Here is a 20,953-nt window from a genome sequence, read left to right as displayed (position 1 = left end):
TTTATAAATAATATTAAACACAAGAATGGTCCAGTTTTGAGGTTTTTTGTGTTTTCCTTTCTTTCACACTGAAGAGGCTATAATCTCTCTAGTGAATTTACAAGATGTTTGTATCAGTTGGGTAATGAACATAACCCAGGAAAATACAGCATCTGCCGAAAGTGCATAAGAGAAAGATAGGAAAGGTGACAGTGCATCCTACTAGAAATTTCCTTTGTATTGCCTTGGTTCTTGGAGCCTTGCTCTTTTGGGTTAGACCCATGCAATAGATTGCTGTCATCACACCACAGTACAAATGCCCATTCCTAGGTCTGATTACCAGTAGGATTATTCTAGATAAAAGCAGCCCTCTCTTGGAAAATGTCATCATATGCAGAGCCCTCACACTCTCTAGAAGTTCTGGTATCATAAAATGGGTCCTGTTATTGCATCAGCAGTTTCAACCCTTGCTTATATAATGCAGACCTAGTGCATTAGAAACTGAAAAAGAAATAAGGCACTTAGCATTTCTTTTCCCTGTTGTTTTGGAAGTCACTAGAAGTATTTCTCCTTTCTCATATTCTGGAGCTCCTTCCCAGTGTCTACCTGGGACATTGTATGTGATATTTTTCTTGGTATTTCTTTAATAACTTTATCCTTGATCTCCAGTGTTGCCAGAAGCCAAGATTTTGATCTTATCCCTCTCTCCTCACTTTCCTCAGGAGAAAGTACTATCTAAGGTGCCCCAACATCAACAATGTTCATATGTGCCATCTGAAAAAATAGGAGTAGCTTTTTCCACCATATCTCCCTTTAACATAGTCTTGTTAGTGTGAGCATCTCCTCTTTTAAATTAGCAGCTAATTTGCCTTCAAATTATACTGCAGGTAATACAGGCAGTCCTGCTGTGTGATGCTTCCTGGTGACTATTTGGATTCATACGGGCTGTAGTTGCTTTTGTGATGGTTCCATGAATAGCTGACTTGAGGACTGCAGGTCTATTCCCTCTTTGTCCATTCTGGTAGAAGAGCCCATTCCTGAATTTAGACTCACATATCTGTCCAGATTGGTGAAACTCCTAACTCCTGTCTGCAGGATCTTTATTGATGCAATCTTAATCACATGATCAGAATTTATTTCAGTTCTGCTTCTCCCAAGGGTGATTCAGAGGTAAGACAAATCCAGCTGATAGTCATTGTTATCCTGGTAGACAGTTTAAGTTCAAGACCTCTTATGTTCCTCAGAATAAATACTTAAGACCTTCTTTTGGGTTTTAGGTATGCTTTTTGAAGGATCTAGGTCAGCTTCTGTAGTTGCACCATGAGTTCCAGCATCATGCAGTTTGCATGCACGGTGTCTATCAGAACTGAAATGTGTTTTTTCTTCCTCTTGGAAATATATTCTTGCTACTAATGAAAAGAAAGTCTATGTGGCTATAGCCTTTTTTTTTTTTTTCTTTATGGTGTGCAGATCTTTGTTATTCCTTAAACTGTCCTTTAATTGGTCTTGGATTACTGCCATTAAACTTCAGTATTTTGTAAAATTTCGTATTACTAATATAGGTGATCACAAATATCATGGTTTAGGCAAGTACTAATGCACAGTAGAGAAGGAGAGTGCTCCAATTATGTGTTGCCCTTTTATTTTGAAGATGAGCAAAAGTGCTGCTGTGCAAAGCAGGACAAAGATAACTGAAAGCCATGGATTTATTTTCTTATTTAGATCCAAAATCAACCCCAGAGTTACTGTAATTTACAGCAGTTTCCTATGGATAGTGTCACAAAGCACATTACTGTGTGCAGTGAAAATGTCCTCTCCCGTTGTATCACTGACATGACTCCTACCCCATCAGGAATATTATGTTATAACATCTTAAGTCATTTTGCAGTTTCTTAAATATAGTGTCAATATCTTACTCCCAGCAGTAGCATACATTTCCTGAGCATCTCATGGTTGCCTCATGATTGCTATCCTCTGTACTTTGGTACTGCTTCTACTTGATCAGTCTGTGCAACATCAGAACAAGATAGACTGGACAAAATATTTAATTGTTTTGTATTTACAAACTGACCCAAGTCAGGTAGAGAAATTTGTTTGAGTGGGTGTCTCATATTTTCAGATTAGAAACATTGCAATACAAGATCTTTTCAAATGACCTTTTTTTAATAGGTAAGAGTTCATGTAGCTTCCCAAGTTACTGCAGGGGTTTAAGAGTTTCAGAGGCTAAAAAATGTTTAATTTATAAAGCTATCTGAAATTTGAGGGGAAAAAAACCCCATAAATATCATAATAATGATAGTATCTGGAATTATAGGAGAGAGATAAGCTGTCATTTAATTAATCTTTGATCCCAATTAGATGCCTTGTTTCCCATGATATTTCACTCCAAGCTCTAGTGCATTTCCTAGCAATTCATAAGAAGCCAATTGTCAAGTTACCTGAAGCAGAAGGTTCAGATAAATCTTTTTGGCATTTAATGACTGCTGGCAAGAAATATGCTGCTAACTCAGGCTCGACCACTGGATTCTGGAGAGATATGAATGAAGGGCCACAGGGCAGGTAGGCAGTCTGTTACGTCCATCTTTCTTTTCTGGGCAACTGTCAGCAGGAGTCACTTTCTGGCTAAGTTCAACAGGAATTGCTGCATTGTTTATATACCACCATTGCACAGATTTAATCCATTGCTCACCAGTCAAGACACTGCTAATATGAGGGACAGGGGTTATTCGGGTTTTTTTACGTGTTAAAGGGCTTATCTATGTGTAAGACAGTAAAAGTTGTGAAGAATACTTACCAGATAACTGTGTGGCATGCTGGAGGGAAGGAAAGAGTCACTCTCGTTCAACCTGTTTGGGAAGACTTTGAATGTATTTCTTTCGGCCTTACATTTCACAGCTGTTCTGTGTTGTGCAAGGAATATGATCTTTAAATGTAATTTCATTTTGGTTGGGGGAAGAGAATTTTTGGAACACATGTGTTACTATTTTTCCCATTTTCAGGCAAAATTGTTTAAATATTTTATAGCAGTTAAGTGACTAAGATTTCAATTGGGAATGTTTTCATTCCTTGTCATTCATAGAACATCTGTGAGTAGTTTGGTAGAACTTGGCAGTAAGCCACAAGGATTTGAGTTTCCTAGCTATATAGGAGATAGTTGATCGACCTAATTAACAAAATAATGTTTTGCTTCCAATTCCATGTGCAATTTTGAAAAAAGCGGGAGTACATTTTAATGTGTATGTAATGAAGCTGAGTGAGACGTGCCTTTGAATGGGTAGGTATTCAGAAGGGAAACAATTTTTATTGGTGGCTATAGTGAGAAATTTTATAGGTATGTGTTCAAGACATTCAGGAAAACTGTTTAATGCTTTGTGGTCCAGTTCCATGAAGATTCTTGTGTATGGAGAGTGCGTTGAGCCTCCACAACTCCTGTACACCTGTCAGGTGGTGGTCTTTGCCATTTTCTTGAAATTACTGACTAGTTTCTATTCTGGCACAGTATGATCTGTCCCCCCAGTTGCTCTTCCTGTCAGCCGGATCCTGTCATTGCACCAAATACAGAAACTAGAACAACTCTTATGTTTCTCAGATAATACTGAGTAGAAGATGGAAACAGGTTAACTGGAATGTGAAGAGGTGCATTGTGAGATGGAGAAGTAGTGACATGGTACACTGAAACAGTCAATTCAGGAATGCAGAAAAATGCAGAATCTTGTGAAAATTCAAAGTGTTTCACTGAGTACTCAGATTTAATCAACACTCTCACCTCTGTTGCCCTGGTCCCCTATTTGTCAAATGCGAATAACAGCACTGGCTTACCCAGCAGGTATCGTGAAGATAAATTCACCAGTTTTCAAATATGCATATATCTCAGCGTTGAGGTGCATAAGTAAACAGTATGCTGAATAAATTTAGAATCCACTGAAAATAGCCTACTTTCTGTATTGAAACATGCATTTACATTTCTGCACTTACCTTTATGTTAAATCATAAATCATACTGCTTTAATATTTGTATCTATGTTTCTAGGTAATAAATCCAAAGAAAAAAGGAAAAAAGAAAAAGTATGTTAATTCTGGAACAGTAAGTAAATATATTTTATGTTACTGGGTGCTTTTCTCTTGAAACAGAGTGTAGCTGACTTGCAATTTAACAGGATTAGAATAGAACTTTCTGTGAAGGCCACAACAATAAACTATTTACTGTTATACAGCATTTGTTTTCAGATTTTTTTAGTTTGAAGAGTCTGATAAAAGCTGTGTCCCAAATGTGCTGTTAAGTTGCCAATGATTTCCAAAATGAGTTATACCAAAATTTCAGTCAAATTCTTGAAATTATTAATTTTTATCTGAAACACATCTGCACTTTAAAAAGTCAATTTTCTTTTTAAATTTAACTGCTGAGATAGCATCAGTAACAGCTAGTATGCTTATCATGGGTAAACCAAAAAGAGTTAACATTTTTTATTACCAATAGGTTTTTGTAAATTTATGTTGAAAGATCTGTTAGTATAGTCTGGGATGAGAGTTTAATGTCCTTTTGTTCATATTCCATTTTCGGTTTTATGAACCATTTGCTAACAATGCAAGTAATTCCCTTCAGCACTTTCTCAGCTTCTGTATTCTGGCATCCATGATGTTCAAAACATTGTTTACAGAAAAATGAAGATAAATGTTGAAGAATTGTATATTGGAAAACCTAATCAGATATAAGATATGTTTTTTGAAAACACATTCAGCATGTGGGGTTTTTTTTTCCACATGAACAGTTCCACTGAAGTCAGTAAGGCTACCTTCACTCTGAAATGTAGCCTTGAGGGAATGTTTCATCATTCACGCATTCTTGTATAAGTCTGTGCACCAGTAGGAAAACAAACACTTATTTTGTGCTGCTGCTTTAAATTGTAAAAAATAGGCAGAAGCAGCTTGTCCATGAAAATTTATCATACAGGGTCTGATTCATTAGATAATTTATTCTTTGTGAACATATTCCGTTTACTACAATTTAGGATGTTAAAATAAAGTTCTATTACGCTAAATTAGTGAGTCAGAAACTTATGAAAACTTTATTTTAAATCAATACTAAAACTAAGTGTACTTAGGACTGTAGCTATGAAATCTGGCTTAGTGCAAAACATATTTACATGTACAATTTTCCTGTTGATTTTGATTTTAAAGATTTTAACACCATGTTTATCTGTCTGCATCTGAAACAATGTATTTTGCTCATGTTTGGACAGACAAAATCAACTGTGTCTTACTATCCTTTGTCTCAAATTACATGGAAATTTCCAATAAACAGTTGTTACCAGTTTTCTTTCATCTTTCCTACTCTGCCAGTGTTCTCTACTGTTGGTTTTGTAACTTCTTTTCTTTATCAAGTCCTTTTTGCCCCCATTTGCCCTGACTTCTTTATCCCACAGATTTCTAAATTTTCAAACCAGGCATCAAGAACATCTTTCTTACTAATAGGAAGTTTGCTTCTGGAAAACTTTAAGTAAAGTGGATATAGATCATTGACTGCTATAACACTGCTGCTTTTAAGGACTATGTACATACAGTAGTCATCTCAATTCATTATTACTTAAGGGGTCATCTGAAATTCAGACAGACAAACTGCATACTAGGCAGAAATGTTTCTGAATACATGATTAGTTTCAAACAAAGCAAAGTAGTGAAATTTAAAATTCACTCTATAAAACTTGCAACATTGGTAGTCATTGTCTATATGGAAGTAAACACTTCAGAAAGGTGTTGTCTGTTTCCATTTTTTTTCCTTTTAAAATGAGATTCACTAAAAACATTTGCTTAAACTAATTAGGAACAAGATGACCAGGTGTAATGACAGACAATCCATTAAAATGACTGTGTCCAGTGGGAAAATGCATAATAATTTCAGTCTTATATGCAAGAGTATGCTATCGATAGTCTGGTAGAACTTTGTTATGGTCTTCTGTGATCAACTAGAAGGGTAATTTGATGTTTTTAAACTTTGTAAGTCACTAAGAATCACAGAGAACCTGTGACAAAGGAAGTAGGATAGAAGACAGAATTAGTGCCTGTAATCTCATTCTGGGTTCAATTTTACAACATAGGAATATTTTAAGTTTTCATATTTTGTTGCAGTTGGAGGCAAATTGAATTTTGTGACAAACTTCCATCCCCTTTTTTTCTTTGTATCATTATCAATTAATTTGCTTTGAGTAGTTACTTGAGCAGTTTTCACTGACTCCCTGATGCACTTTTGTTGTGAGAGAGTTTATGTCACTTTATAAATAAAACAAAAATAATTTAGATTGAATTCTTTGATTCATAAATGTGCAGTATATGAAGATCTTAAATGTTGGATCTTTTCCCTTGATTTTATACTTCTGTAACTCGAGTACTGGAAATGCCAGTAGTACCTTTAGACCACTGTCTGTGTTTCCAACCTATATCATTTCTGAATAAAAGCTGGGAATGAAGACATTTTTTACCTTTGCATTTTTCTTATTTTCTACTTTACATTTTTTATATATTTCATATGTATAATTTACTGGTTTTTTGCATTCTTGTCTTGCATCAATACTCAATACGGCTTTTAATATGAGATGAGAAATGACATAAATAATTGTAACTGAGTTCTTTAAACAATGTTGAAATACTCATAGAATGGATACATTATCATCTAGCCTCTAATATTTGTGTGTAGGTGTAGTGCACAGTGATCAGAAGACATGCATGTGGTAACCTGCCCTGGAATAGTCTTTCATCCCTTACATTTTGCTTAAAAAAAAAAAAAAAAAAAAAGCGCAATTGTAGTAGACTTCCAAATTTGTCTCTTGTTTTTCAAGAACTTCCTATTGAAATGGTTTCATAAATTTTTTAAATCTTTTTTCCCTAATACTGTAGGAAATTACTACTTAAGGGTAGAGCTCCAAAACCATTGTGCTTATGTCTCTACTTGTTCAGCTGGGAAATGACAATTCTTGTCTGACTCTCTTTTATTTGCTTTCAGGTAACATTGCTTTCCTTCCTAATTGAAACAGAAGTTTCATTCCTTGACTATATTAAAGGCGGGTATGTGATTGGCAACAAACTTTTTATGTTTTCACAATCTCATTGTAATTCACTAATAATTTGTGTATGTACTTTGCATATGATGACTCTTAAGTAGTATCTGTAAAGAGCTGTATTGTTTCCTCATTTTAGAGACTGTATTACATAAAACCTGCAGATAGTTATTGACATAAGTTACATTATGGAACTTTACTTATAATGTTGAAATAGGTGTTGGTACTAAAACACTAGGGTTGAGTAATGACCTCTCATCAACCAGTGAAAATGGGATTAACCAAAAGGGCGTTATCTATATACTGTTAAATTAGTAAAATGCTGTTTAGTTTCTTCAGAGTACACTGACCTTTGGTGTATTTAATATTGGCATTTATTTAGAACCTTTCCGCTTCAAAGGCATTTTTTCAATACTAGTTATGTAAAATTTATAACATGTTCAGTTTCTCATTTATCATCATTTTCCCAAAAGGGAAGTAGAGACAGAAGCATCAAATGACTTACCCTAGAACATGCCTGGAAATGAGATCAAATCTCAGAAATTCCTGGCTCTTAGCCTCCCTGCCAGAACACAATTCTTCTCTGAGATAAATGGAAATAATGTTATACATAGGCACTTAACATGGATTTTTGAGGCATACAGTCTGAGTATACGTTCCACAATTATTTTAGAGCATTGATTACCTGTAAAGAGACAAGTTACTTTTTTTGTGCCAGTCTTTAACCAAGCTTCAGCTGAAATAAAAAAGAAGTCTGTGTTGTGTTTTGTCAGTAGCAGTAGGGCTTTGCCTTTGTTCCAAACAGTGGTAATCCTACAGATGAGAATGTGCTTAAGGTTTATTTCTAACACATTCATCACTAAGTTCATTAAGTGACACTCCCAGTCATAATTGTTAGCTACAGAGAAACTGTCAGTAAGCTATCTTGACTGCCATTGCATTCAAGGTTTGGAAAACCACAACCTGATGTTGTACTCCATACTGAACTGATAACTTGTAGGGGGAATGGATCATTGTTAAGAAGTACTTCAAACTGTTGACCCTCACCCATGGGCTGCTGTGGAGTGTAATCTTTTTCTCTCTCAAGGACTAACAGCCTCTTTGATGTTTCAGTTCTCTCAAACAGTTAAATTTTAAAGTTAGAAAATCCAAATTCACTGCTGTTTGATCTTCATCCAAGAAAATAAATATTTTTGTTAAGGGTGAATTCAGGCTATTATGTATCTCAAAACACTGTGTCTTTTTGCTCATTAAGATTAAACCTGACAAGAATATTTTAAGCATAGTACTTAAAAATGGGAATGCTTAATCAGTGTTTTTAGCATAGATGTAGACGTATTCTCTTTAAAATTCTTATTCAATATTTTTGGAGAAATTTGTGATTTGACTTGCTCATTTGCTCAGTCTTTGGTGGCTGAACATATTTTTTCATTTGGATGGGATGCAGAGCCTCTGCAACATTTCAGATTTGATTGTTTGATATTACAGTGTTGTATGGCATACACGATGGGTTATGGGTGACCTTCAGAGGCAGTTGTATAGGCCCATCACTGAAGTGTGTAAGTAGTGGGACACATTAGTGGAGGGAAGGGACTGTGTCAGGAAGCAGCCACTCCTCCCCAGAATGGCTGGGGAGCTGGGAGCAGAGCTGGGTAGCATGGGCAGGGTCTCATCAGCCAGGGCCTGGTTGTACAGTGCATGGGCAAGGCAAGCAGGGCAAGCCCAGAGATGGTGGCCAGGCTCAGTTAAGAGTCCAGATCATCAGGGAAGTTTGTGGTGATGAGACAGAACAAGGTCAGGCTGGGAAGGCAAACCACAGAGCTGGGTCAGGATCAGGTCCAGCGACTGCTTGGTGGACAAGGCAGGGAGTTCAAGCCAGGAAGTCAGTCCATGGGTCAGGATCTGGGTTAATGGAGTCCATGGCCAGGCATGGGCTTGGCTGAGCTGGAGACTCGTACTCCTCTGACATAGCTCAGGCAGGGACTGAAGGCTGAGCTGAAATGGGGCTCCTGAGCCAGTGGGGGGGCTTGTGGTGGAGGGCCAAGATGAGTCTGTTTAAGGATATTAAAAGGCCTTTTAGTACACTCAGGACTCCTACGCTTTGTGCCAGGATGCTTCTGCACTGCAAACTGTCAAGCTCTTCTAGAATTGCTGTCCTTACCTCCAGTTCAGTTAACTGGAAACACCACTGCTGGAATACTTCTTGTCTCTGCACTCTTTGGATCCTACAGTTTCTCCTTAGAGAGTATTTAATTCAGTTGTTGACTACATTAGAATCTGTTACAGTTTAGCAAAGGTAAAACTTCCTGATATAGGTCAGGCATGCTGTCAGGGTACTACTGCATCTTTAACATGTGAAGAATATGTTGACTCTATATGCTATAAGGAATTCTATCAGCATATTTGCTTGACAAGGTATTCCTGAGACGCCTAGATTGCCATGGTTAGGAAACCAGTTATTTTTATGTTTCTGAGTCATTTCCAATGATCAGTATGGCTTCTTGTGCCTGTTTTGAATCACTGTAACAGACAGATGTGATTTCTGGATTGATTTCTGAATGTGATTTCTGTATGAACAATCATGGTCAATCTGCTGTGGAGCCCTTCTGATTTGTGTAAGTGTTCTGGTTTTAGTAGAGAATCCTAGAGTTTGAGAGAAGCAGGTTACTTTTATTAGGACTGTGGTTGCCTTTCTCAAAAACATTCCTCTTGTGGACTTTAACATAAGTAGAAAATGGCCATCCATTCATGTTTCCCAAAAGTGTGTATTGAATGAAGTATATGTATACATGAATACATGAAAAAAGTTTTACTTCTAGTCTGTTCTCTGAAGTGTGTTGTACATATATGCCACAACCGTCTTATTCCCCATTCATTCAGAATTTGTCTGTGCAAGAGTGTATATAAGGAACTGAGGAGTTAAGTTTTATGCCTAAATATGGAAAGGAAAGAATATAGTGGTGGGTATGTAATCTTTTTAGGGTGGTGTATTGCATTTCTCACTGAGATGTTACAATGCAAGTTAATAAACCTAATTATCTACATTCTGTAGACAAATAATAGAAATTTTGAATACAAATAATACTTTGTTGTTCTTGTTGAAATTTTGTATATATCTTTGTAACTGCAAATCAAAGAAACTTGTGATATTAATAATTACTGCTTAAGCTTTTTTCCTCTCTTTTATATAAAAAGAGTATAATTCAATAGAATGCTCTGTGCTTTAAAGTATGAGCAGTAATGCTTATCATTGAATTATTTTATATAGAGTCTTGTTTAGTGATTCACACAGTTATTTCTATGTACATGCCAGTGAAAACTGTAGAAGTACTTTTCTTTTTGCAGCCTATACAGTTTTGTAAACATGACCAGGAGGCCAAGAATCAGAGTCATTTTCTTGGCTTCTCTCTTCTTTTTTTCATCTCATGTAAAACTACATATCAGTGGCAGTCCAGCTCACAGATTTTGAAGGAAGGGGGAAGAGAAGATTTTGTCATTAATCAGTCTCTTTTCCCATCAAGTATGTCCTCCAAAATATTTTTTTTTTTAGTTCCCTGTTTTTCTTCCATTTAGTTAGGCAAGGGGAAGAAAACACTGATTCTGCAAGAGGCACAATATTGTCTCTTCCATAAATGTCAGAACTTTCATTGTAATTGATTTGAAGTGTCTAGAACTAATACCGATTTAATGGCAATCTTGACAGCTTTAACTGCAACAAATTGGGATTACAGTATTGATTTTATTTATGTTTTGAGTCTGCACCTGTTTAATTGGGATACTCCCTTATAAGTATCATCAATATGACTGTTGTCTTTTTAAAGAGCTTTGAAGAATAAAATAGACGTTTGTCTGTAAATTTTAATTTTTTTTTTTACTACATAAGACTGAATTTTATAGCCGTATGGCAGGAAAGAGGTGGATGTCTCTTTTGCATCTGAATATTACATCAAGTGCTGCCATCCTAGTAGCTGGCTTCTCCTTACATCTTGATATTTAATCACGTATTTTGCCACACTGACCTTCCTACATTTAAAATAAGTACATTGTGCTAAAAAATAATGTATATTTCAAAATCAGATATCTCCTGCCACTTGCCAATTTATAACATATTCCTATCAAAACACCTCCAAATATATGAATAAGCTCAGGAATGTAAGGGATATGGCCTTGAAGAGGTATGCAATAGAAATTATCCTGGTTTACAGGAATGACTGTCAAACAGTTAGTTTATAATCTGCTCTGGTTTTGTCTGGAAGAGTTATCAGGAGCCAAAAAGCTGCAAGACTTCGTGAACAGAGAGGATATTTCTGTGCAGAAGTTTCTAACCTGTTTGACTTGTTAGCTCAGTCCCTATTCTAATAAGTTATTCTAGGCATTTATAAATCAATAAAATTTAGGAGCTGAATCCTTTTGCAACTCAAAAATATTAAGTCATCTCTTCTGTCCCAGGAAGATAAGAAGAAATGCTTTACTCCCATCATGTTAAAAGCCTTCCCTTCATCCAGGTTTTTGGAAATTAACACCCACACATTGTTTGGATTCTAAGGTCATTGGGAACTGTATTGAATCATTGATGGTCAAAATGGAAATTTAGAACTCCTTTCATGACAGCTATTTTCATCCAACCAGTACACCATATAATGTAATGGCATGCATATTTGTTGTTCGGAGGAGATCTGGTGTGAGATACAGTTATGAAGCAAGGGCTGCCACAGCTATATATTTTGGAGGCTTTACCGTATAGTTCTTGTGTTCTTGGAGAATAATAAGGGGTAATAAGACTATATAAGAGGAAGATCTTGTAAAGCCTTTATCAGAAAAATCTTCTTTATGTTGATACGGCATTTGGCTGAACAAGCGTCTGCAAAGGGGAAATTGTAAAATTATTGTCACTGGAGACTTAAATGCCATGGAGAGTATACAGCCTCTTGGTACTGTTAGTTACTCCATTAGCTCATTTCAGAGTTCTGCACAGTAAGTGGTCCTCAAACCTTCAACAGCTCCCCCCTGCTGACAGACCAGCTGGTTGTCACTCCGAAGCCACAGGAGGAATTCATGTTTCCTTCCAATGTACTGTTTAAAAAAACCTAATCATTACAAATGTTATCAAGCCTAGTCAAAAGCTACATTCAGGCTTAGTTTGTTCATTTATGTATATCAGTGCTGATAGAGCTGTTATTAAAATGCAATAGGTTTCACCTTGCTCTCCCAAAGAAACAAACAAAATGGCTGTTCTGTAGTAGTGAGGTGAAGATTACTGTTTCTCTTAAGATACTTTCTTCATTTCTTGTGGTAGTTAAAGGTTAAATCACCTGTCCAGGTATCAAAGAGATCATGTCTTTCTATACCAACTAAATTCTGGCAGAGTAGTAGTGATCTATCCAGCTCTGAATCCATAAGGCACATTGCTGTTCTTGGATATTCTACCTGAGTTCTCCCTTTGGACAGGACAGTCAGCAGCTCAGTCTGCCTAGCAAGGTGTCAGTGTTTTAGCGGCTTTTCACAGAATCACGGAATCATCTAGGCTGGAAAAGACCTTGAAGATCATCTAGTCCAACCATTGACCTAACACTGACAGTTCCCAACTACACCATATCCCTCAGCGCTATGTCGACCCTACTCTTAAACACCTCCAGGGATGGGGACTCCACCGCCTCCCTGGGCAGCCCATTCCAACGCCTAACTACCTGTTCTGTAAAGAAATGCTTCCTAATATCCAGTCTAAACCTTCCCTGGTGCAACTTGAGGCCATTCCCTCTTGTCCTGTCTCTTATTACTTGGTTAGAGACTCATCCCCAGCTCTCTGCAACCTCCTTTCAGGTAGTTCTTTGTGCAAAGGCTCATGGCCTCATGACATCACTGATGTAGTGGATGTCATGAGCTTTTAATGTAGCTCCTTGGAGAACTATACAGCTGGAAAAGCAGGGACACAGCCTTAGCCAAAGAATTTCCTTATCAGAAACAGTAAGTTTTGTTGTCTTGGTGTGTTTTAAAATTTGCATCTTTAATCAGGCACCAAAATTTCTCCCAAAGACTTCAATTTTATATGCTTTTTTAAAATTTTGAGCATCCTTATTCTGAATTAATGATTTTTCAGCTAATGTCCATTACACAAAATACAATAATCAATCTTACCAAAAAATACATTATTGTTGATGAAGGTTAATATGTTAATAACAGTAACCTAATAATGTGTACTTGTTACAACCTAAGAATTAGTCTGTTGAAATAAAACATGTAGTAGAAATAAAAACAAGACAGTGGACTTTCAGATATATTCATTACATTTAATTTGGTTCTAGAATAACATGTGTTACCATGAAAACACTTCTTAAAATATCGTCCAGATTGACTTTCAAGTCATTCCATTTGGCTTTCAAAATAGTTGTATCTGATGTTTTCACAACACGTGGCTTTTAAATTATCCTTCCTAGATTAATTTTTTAGTTATGACTGGTTAATTTTTTCAGTCCTGGTGAAACAGTAGAGAAATAGCTTTGCTTAATAATCTTTCACACAAAATGCACATGTTCACAATATTACAGCTGCTTTTGAAAATATTTTCTCTGGTGGTACTAAGTTGAATTGTTTGTTTGAAAGACCCAGTTTTGTGTTCAAAAAAGGTTTAATTACATTTTGATAATTTTAACTACAAGGGTTGACCTTTATTTTGTACTGTTTTGCAATTTATTATTCTTTTCCTCAGAGAACACTGGTGCCTTGTGTAACTTAAGCCTTTATGTCTCTTTTCCATGAGATCATATTCAGAGGGGTGTTTCTGGTACAGTATCATAGAATCATTTAGATTGGAAAAGACCTTCAAGATCAAGTCCAACCATAAACCTAACTCTGCCAAGTCCACCACTAAACCATGTCCCTAAGCACCACATCTACACATCTCGCTACAATCTCCTTTCAGGTAGTTTGTAGAGAGTGATATGGTCTCCTCTGAGCCTCCTTGTCTCCATACATATGTCATATGATATATGAAACAAAATGGTCATTGAAAACATAGGGCAATCATAGTGCAGGTTTGCCCTAACAGAGTTTGTTCTAGCTTTCCTTATTTTCTGTAAGACATGAATGACATTCTCTGTTGTCATGAGTCCGTAATACAAAGTGACAGTTGCATTATGAGTGGGATCCAGTTTCCTGAAATATATAGGCATTTAATACCATTTTAGACTGCCCAAAATTTCCATTAGGAAACATAACATTAGGAACCTATATTCAGGAAACTGAAATCTAATCTATGTACAGTCATCTATAAATTGTTGAAATCAAGTAACTGGTTTAAGTTCTTTCATGTTTTTCAATAGCGGTATCATTGAAATGTACATACAGATGGAAACAAATTCTAGAGGTGTAGATATCGGTTTTGATCTTATTTTATATAATGATTTTTATAGTTGTCAAATTGGCAGATACTGTAACATGCATACTCTTCTACTTAGACAAAAATCATAGTCCAGACTACAGTGCATTGTAAATGAGAGAGGGAGTTTTTCTAGTTTACCAGATGGGTTTCTGTTATCTGGAGCAGTATACATTTAATACAGACACACCACTTTGAGGAATACTCCAGAAACTGATGCTGTCAGTCATTACCTGTAGTTACATGAACACTGACTTTGTTCTTTTTGCCATTACATGTGGTTTCAATAATTTTTCTTTAGTTTTGTTAGCCATTTTCCTTTCTAATCTTCCTTTACTGTGCTTTCTCTTGTTTTTGTCTTGAATTCAGAATCCGTGAAACTCTATTTCTTCTTACCAATTGGATCAGAGTAGCTGATCCAGGAAATGAGTTTACAAATAAGTGTTGCTGTTCTTATGCAGAGGAAATGCTGTTTTGAGTGTTTTTTTTTTTTCTCAGTGACACATTCATCAGGACTCTGAAGGTTTTCTGTACTTGATGTACCTGATATGTAATGCTTGGAGGAGTCTTGTTTTACTCTTCAAACATTACATCACACCAAAGCCCTTAAAATTCAAGTACAGGGAGATTATAGTTCCAAAGCAGTTTTGCTTAGCAGTGCCAATAAGGACTCTGAGAATAAATGTAGAAATGGTATTGTGTTAGACTTTTTTGTTGTTGTTTTTCCTAACCTGTTCTGAGAAAGACAACTTTTCTGCACACTATAGTGATGGTGGTAGAAGACTAGTTAACACACATTTCTTAGGATCTTTATTCTTACAACTAACAGACAGTTCAGAAGAACACTGTGGTTAAGAAGCCACAGGGCCTGACATTTGGGTGCAGATCAAACAAAATCTGACTTGTCATGCCATTAAAAATTTTTTGGTGAAACTGCATAAAGCAGAATGCAGAAGTAGTGTCAGAAAATTTTTCTTATAAAACTAGGTCTCTGAACTTTTCAGAGATTGCAGCAGCTTTCACTGTCTTTTTTTTGTTGAAGTCCTTATTGAGGCCATAGTGTTTTTAGAGATATTCCAGGCTGACCATGTTCCAAGGACTACTCTTGATACTGTGGGCATTGGTAGGCCAATTTTTACCACTTTCTGAAGACAGAGTCCACCTGTAACCTGGCTTAGTTTGTGTTAGCCTTGATCAGTATAATCAAATGATTCCATGTGAATTTTTTTTCATACCTAGCTTTTCATGAAATAAATAGTATTTTCTCTGGGTGTGTCAGGCTATTTGAGCAGTAAAACCACTACTGCAAGGCCAGATGTCAGACTGTTGATGTTTAATCCAAATGTGCATGAGTTAAATCTGTTCAGTAACTTTCAAAGAGCTTTAATCTTTGCTGATTTCATCATTAAGTTCATAATAGCACACACTGAGAGGCAGAAATTTGAAGGAAAATATAAAAGACTCAATCTGAGCAAAAAGTCAATTTTCAGATTCATACAAACGCTTTTTCCTGGTAGAGCCTTACTAGCTAAGAAATTATCTCCAAAATGACAGTATTTTGTCCTGAAGGAAGTTGCAGAACAGAACTGCATTTAATTGAATTGTCACTCTGTAAAAGTCTATTAATGATTCATTTTTCTGACAATAAGTCTATGTTAACAACTGATCCATGCACAATAATGGCTTTATTTAGCTACTGCTGCAAAAACAGATCTTTATATTCCTGCCTCCAGATTTTACTTTTGTTTTCCAAGAATTACCTTGCTATGATCACTCAAAGTATTGACTATGTTCACATGAAAGAAATCCGCTGCCAAAAACTATGATATCCTGTCCAAAGATTTTATGCATAGCGTGATTTTAAACATGTTCTGATTGAAAACACAGTTTTAGTGTTAAGAAAAGGAGCAGATTAGTAAAAGCATACTTCCCTTGTTAAAATCTTCCGTGACTAGGGCTAAACTATATCCAACGAAAGATCAGTATTATTGTTGAAAATTAATTGATAATGTTTATGGATGTTAATAACCTTATTAATGATTTAGGATTTTTCATAAACAATGAAAAAAGGAAGGATGGAGTATAGTAACTGTTTTTAGTGTGTTAATAAAATAGTGTTGTGTAGCTCTTGGCTGGAACCTTATAAAAGAGTATTTTCAGTGTTTATTTGCTGTATTAGAAAGTCAGCATCCTGCAGTTTGTCCACAAACATCTCTTGTTTATTTTTCCACATAACAATAAAACTATTAATAGGATTTGTATTTCCTTTTTCTACAGAACCCAAATCAATTTCACAGTAGCTATTGATTTCACAGCCTCAAACGGTAAGAATAAAAATAAATACCTTTTGTATGTATGTGCTGTGTTCAGCTTTAAGTGTACATATGTGTGTATGTATCTATATCAGTATTCTGCTTAACTTCATTGTATTATTGATTATCTGTATCCCTGGCACCATCAGGAATCAGGATTTCTGAGCAACAGCTTAGAGGCCAATTCCTGTCCAGAAAAGCGGGGCAAACAGAACAGATAAAAATTGGAAAAGCTACATATAAAATTGAATAAGTAGGAGCAGTTTGCAAATATTTGAATACTTTCTGATTATTTCTTTGTTTGTTTCTTTATTATTGCTGGGAGAAAACTGGCTAACTTAGAAGACCCCACTGAGAGGGGCAAAAGAAAGGAGTTTCAGGTGGAGTGAGGCTGAAGTGGGGCGAAGCAGAGATAAGTTTTGATCCTCCTCCAAAGCTGCTTTCAGAATGTTATAATGCTTTTGTAAATTTCATCTTAAAAGTGTATATTATAAAATCACACAAATTTACAAGTCTCATCACAGTTTCTTGCTACCCTTTCAATGCTGAAAAAGTTTACAGCTACTACTGTTAACCTATTAAAAATGTATCCAGAACATTGCATTTTTACTAGATACAACAACCATGGTTATGTATATAGGCAATAAGTTCATTTTCTTTTCATGATCTTTTATTTTCAAATTCTGCTTTCTTAGATTTCTGTCATTTTTAAGAGAGAAAATTTTGAAGTGGTTCAGTTTTAAAGTAAATCTGATCCTTGCTTTAACAGGTAACCCTTCACAGCCTACTTCACTGCACTACATGAATCCCTATCAGCTGAATGCTTATGGCATGGCACTGAAAGCAGTAGGTGAAATAATTCAGGACTATGATAGTGATAAAATGTTCCCAGCTCTAGGTTTTGGAGCTAGACTGCCTCCAGATGGAAGAGTATCACATGAATTTGCACTGGTAAGTAAATAAATATTTATATATTGTTTCAATTTCTTTACTACAACAAAAATTTGGGAGTTTAAGTTTGCAGGCTTAAGCAATTACTGGACAAGTAAAGAACAGAGAATGTGCTAATTCTTCTGTCAAAAAGACTGTTTCAAAATTTTTCATCAGTCAAGTTACTGAGAGAAATCCAGAGTCAGTAAGTCCCTGTAGGCCAAAAAAAGTAATAAAGTAATCATCTTTAACCTTGGCTGTAGCAGCATGAAAAACAGATGCTTGAAAGACTTCAGATTGAAGCTAATCTATTTTAAGAGGCAAGTGAATCATGATCCAAGATAATCATTCATTATTATTGTTATTGTTCTCTCTCATTTTCTGGGATCTCTTTACTTTTACAGGCTGCTAGTTTAGAGACACAGAGATAACTAAATGGACTATAAGCTGAGGTGTCAAAAACAAATCTGAGACTGGTCCATGTGCTACTTAAATTACAAACCTAAAATCTAACAGGATTTACCAGAAAGGTTGATGTGTTATAACTGATGGTTGTGATTATGTGGATGTTTATCTACTTGTTTATTTTGAGTTTTTTGTTCTTCTCTGAGTAGGATAAATTTGTCAGAAATAGAGCAAGTGTAGGTATATCAGGTGAGTTTTAATTAGATAGCAGTAAAGACATGGCAGAAGACTATGATTGTAGATGTGTATTTCTTCTGTCAGACTGTGCTAGAAAATAGTGCCACATGCCTTATCTCAAGGAAAGGTTTTCCACATGGATAGAAATTTAAAACAGGTGCAATTGCTGATATTAATTTGAATCACAGACTTTCTTTGGACTTTCATGTAGCAAGTTCAAATATATTGGTACATACAATTTTAAGGCTATTAAACCAGCAAACTTATTCCTGGCAACTTTCAGATTTAAAAGTTGTTTATAAAATTAATTCAGTTAATTCATGAGGCATTGTGGTGCTTTTACAGAGGGAAAAACAGTCTTTTTTGCTCTCTCCATGTATAAACATATATAGATGTCTCCCATTTAATGCTAAGCAGTTTTCAGCACTCTCTTCTAGAGTTCTAGACCAATTCCATGAAAAATCCCCTTTGCTTTTCTAGATTCTCAGGGAGGTATACTCTACCTCAGAATGAGATACTGACACATTAAGCCAATGAGGTGTTGGGACATGAAGGACAGTAATATGATTTGGAAGGTTTTGAAGCCTTAAGTGGATCATTTGTCTGGCCTGACAGGGTCATTTATCTGGGATTTAGTTTATATGTTAGTATTGTCATCTGTAAGTAGCTATCCTTGTTATAGAGCCATTATGGAGATAGGTAGTAAAATGCCTACCCAAAGAATTTACAGTCCCAGCCATTTCATTGGATTCCCAAAGAACAAGTTCCTTTCTTCATCTGTTTATACCAGGTCAAAAATCAGTTTTCCAACGCAGAAGCATTGTACGAAAACAATGAAGAGTTTATAGTTTACCTTATACTCACACAGTGTATGAGTATCAGGATCTGGCTACCATTACTTTTTTTTCCACATTTTTAAAATAAGAAATCATAGAGCCAGAACTGTGCTCCTAAACGTGGTTCCAGTTTTACATCTGCCCTGTAATTCATACCTTAAATCCACACAGGGAAATGCCTGTTACTGTTGTATGTAAGACAGACTGTTTAATTCCACTTAAGATGGTATTTATACCTAGGAACCAGTTCCAGTGATTCAGACTGAATATAACATGAGGCTGCTAGAACCTCCTTCCCTAGGCAGTTAACACTCACAACCAGTTGTGGCACTTATATTGGGCATTTGTAGTAAACTCTGAATAGATCCTAGAATGCTTAGGTCTTTGCCATTTAAAAATGTACACTGGGTAGTGTTCTCTAAGCTGCATCATTTTTGCTTCATAATTACTTTTAGTGATTAATCATCTCTTATTTTCATTAGAATGGAAACCCTCAAAATCCATACTGCCATGGAATTGATGGTGTAATGGAGGCATATTACAGGAGTCTAAAATCTGTACAGCTTTATGGACCAACAAACTTTGCTCCTGTAATTAATCATGTAGCCAGGTAAGCATCACAACAGGTACTTCGCAGAAGCTTCTTATTGTCAGTACAGCTATCACATATAAAAGGTTACCTGATGCTAAACATTGAAAAAGTTATTTACAGTTGGTTTGTTTATTCAGTCTAACATGATTAACTTGTACCTTTGAGCAGGGTCAAAGACCATGTGCTAGTATTATGCAGAATTTCGTTGCTGATTAAAAATAAATAGAACTGATCCAGTTGATTCACCCTGTGTTAAAATTTTAGGAGAAATCACAGTGAAAGAAAATTTTTGTGACATCAACTCTGCCACATTCCTTTTTTGTACTTTGGAGCACAGAATTTTTGCTTCACAGAAAAGACATAAATCTATACAAAAATTTATAAAATGCAGATTTTTTAGGCATATGTAGTTCCCCTAATTTCAAAATGTCCAAAATGTCAACAAAATTTTCCAGGCCTCTCTGTGGCAACAATTCCCAGCTGGTAGTGGTACTGTTAAGGCGGTAATGCAGCAGCCATTGTTGGGGAGCCATGGTGCTGTGTTATGCAACACCTCATCTCACTTCTCAAAGTAAGACCCTTCTTGTGTTTGTAGAAGTTTCTTAAGAAGGATAATGTTGCCTTGTTTGGACAGACAAGATGTTGACTTAAAGTGTACTTCTATGTGTTGGTATAGGAAAAGTGATACGGCTCAGATAATTTAGCTGAGTAACTACCTGAACAGATTTTATTTTATTTTATTTATAGATACAGAAAAAGAACTAATGTTCGTAAAACAAAGCAGTAGGGATGTATAAATCATTGTACTCTTAATGTCTTATTTATGAGCTTGCAAAATAGTTAATTGTTGTAGCAGGAAATATTTATTTACTATCTGTTCTTACTGTTGTTAGTTCTACAGCCCAATGAAAAATAATTTGCAAATTCTATGAAATTCTATGGTGCAAAGAATTTTCTGTGCACCCCAGCATGGCTAAATAGCTTGATTTCAGTTATTTGTCATTAGGATCAGTTGTTCCATCTTGAATCTTACCATACAAATTATGTACATGTATATTCCATTGCTTGTCTTTAGCAACTAGCTGTCTCCTTTTAATCCTTCCTTTGACAGTATCTCTCCAGTAGCAGTTTTCAGACTGTGAGGAAATATGCCAGTCTTTGACAGCTGCATTCCATATATGTGGCATTCAGTGTCTGCTTTAGCCATGTTAACTGGAAATCTAACCCATTGACTTT

The 20,953-nt window shown here is 35.8% G+C and overlaps 1 protein-coding gene across 5 annotated transcripts in view; it reads left to right on the top strand.

The window, feature by feature from the left end:
• The window catches only part of CPNE8 (copine 8), a 107,014-nt gene that overhangs the window by 69,517 nt on the left and 16,544 nt on the right, over window positions 1-20,953 (top strand). For 4 of the 5 annotated variants that reach the window (XM_074827740.1, XM_074827744.1, XM_074827746.1 and 1 more), the window contains 5 exons: window positions 4,009-4,062; window positions 6,976-7,037; window positions 16,683-16,729; window positions 17,487-17,668; window positions 19,608-19,735. In XM_074827740.1, coding sequence (XP_074683841.1) covers window positions 4,009-4,062; window positions 6,976-7,037; window positions 16,683-16,729; window positions 17,487-17,668; window positions 19,608-19,735 — 473 coding nt within the window. The remainder of the gene's footprint in view (window positions 1-4,008; window positions 4,063-6,975; window positions 7,038-16,682; window positions 16,730-17,486; window positions 17,669-19,607; window positions 19,736-20,953) is intronic. The other variant, XM_074827741.1, reaches the window with a different exon arrangement.

This window comes from Strix aluco, chromosome 5, assembly GCF_031877795.1.
Source record: "Strix aluco isolate bStrAlu1 chromosome 5, bStrAlu1.hap1, whole genome shotgun sequence".
NCBI classification, from domain to species: domain Eukaryota; kingdom Metazoa; phylum Chordata; class Aves; order Strigiformes; family Strigidae; genus Strix; species Strix aluco.
The sequence above is the reverse complement of the archived record's forward strand: the minus strand, read 5'-3'. Positions and strand labels throughout refer to the sequence as shown.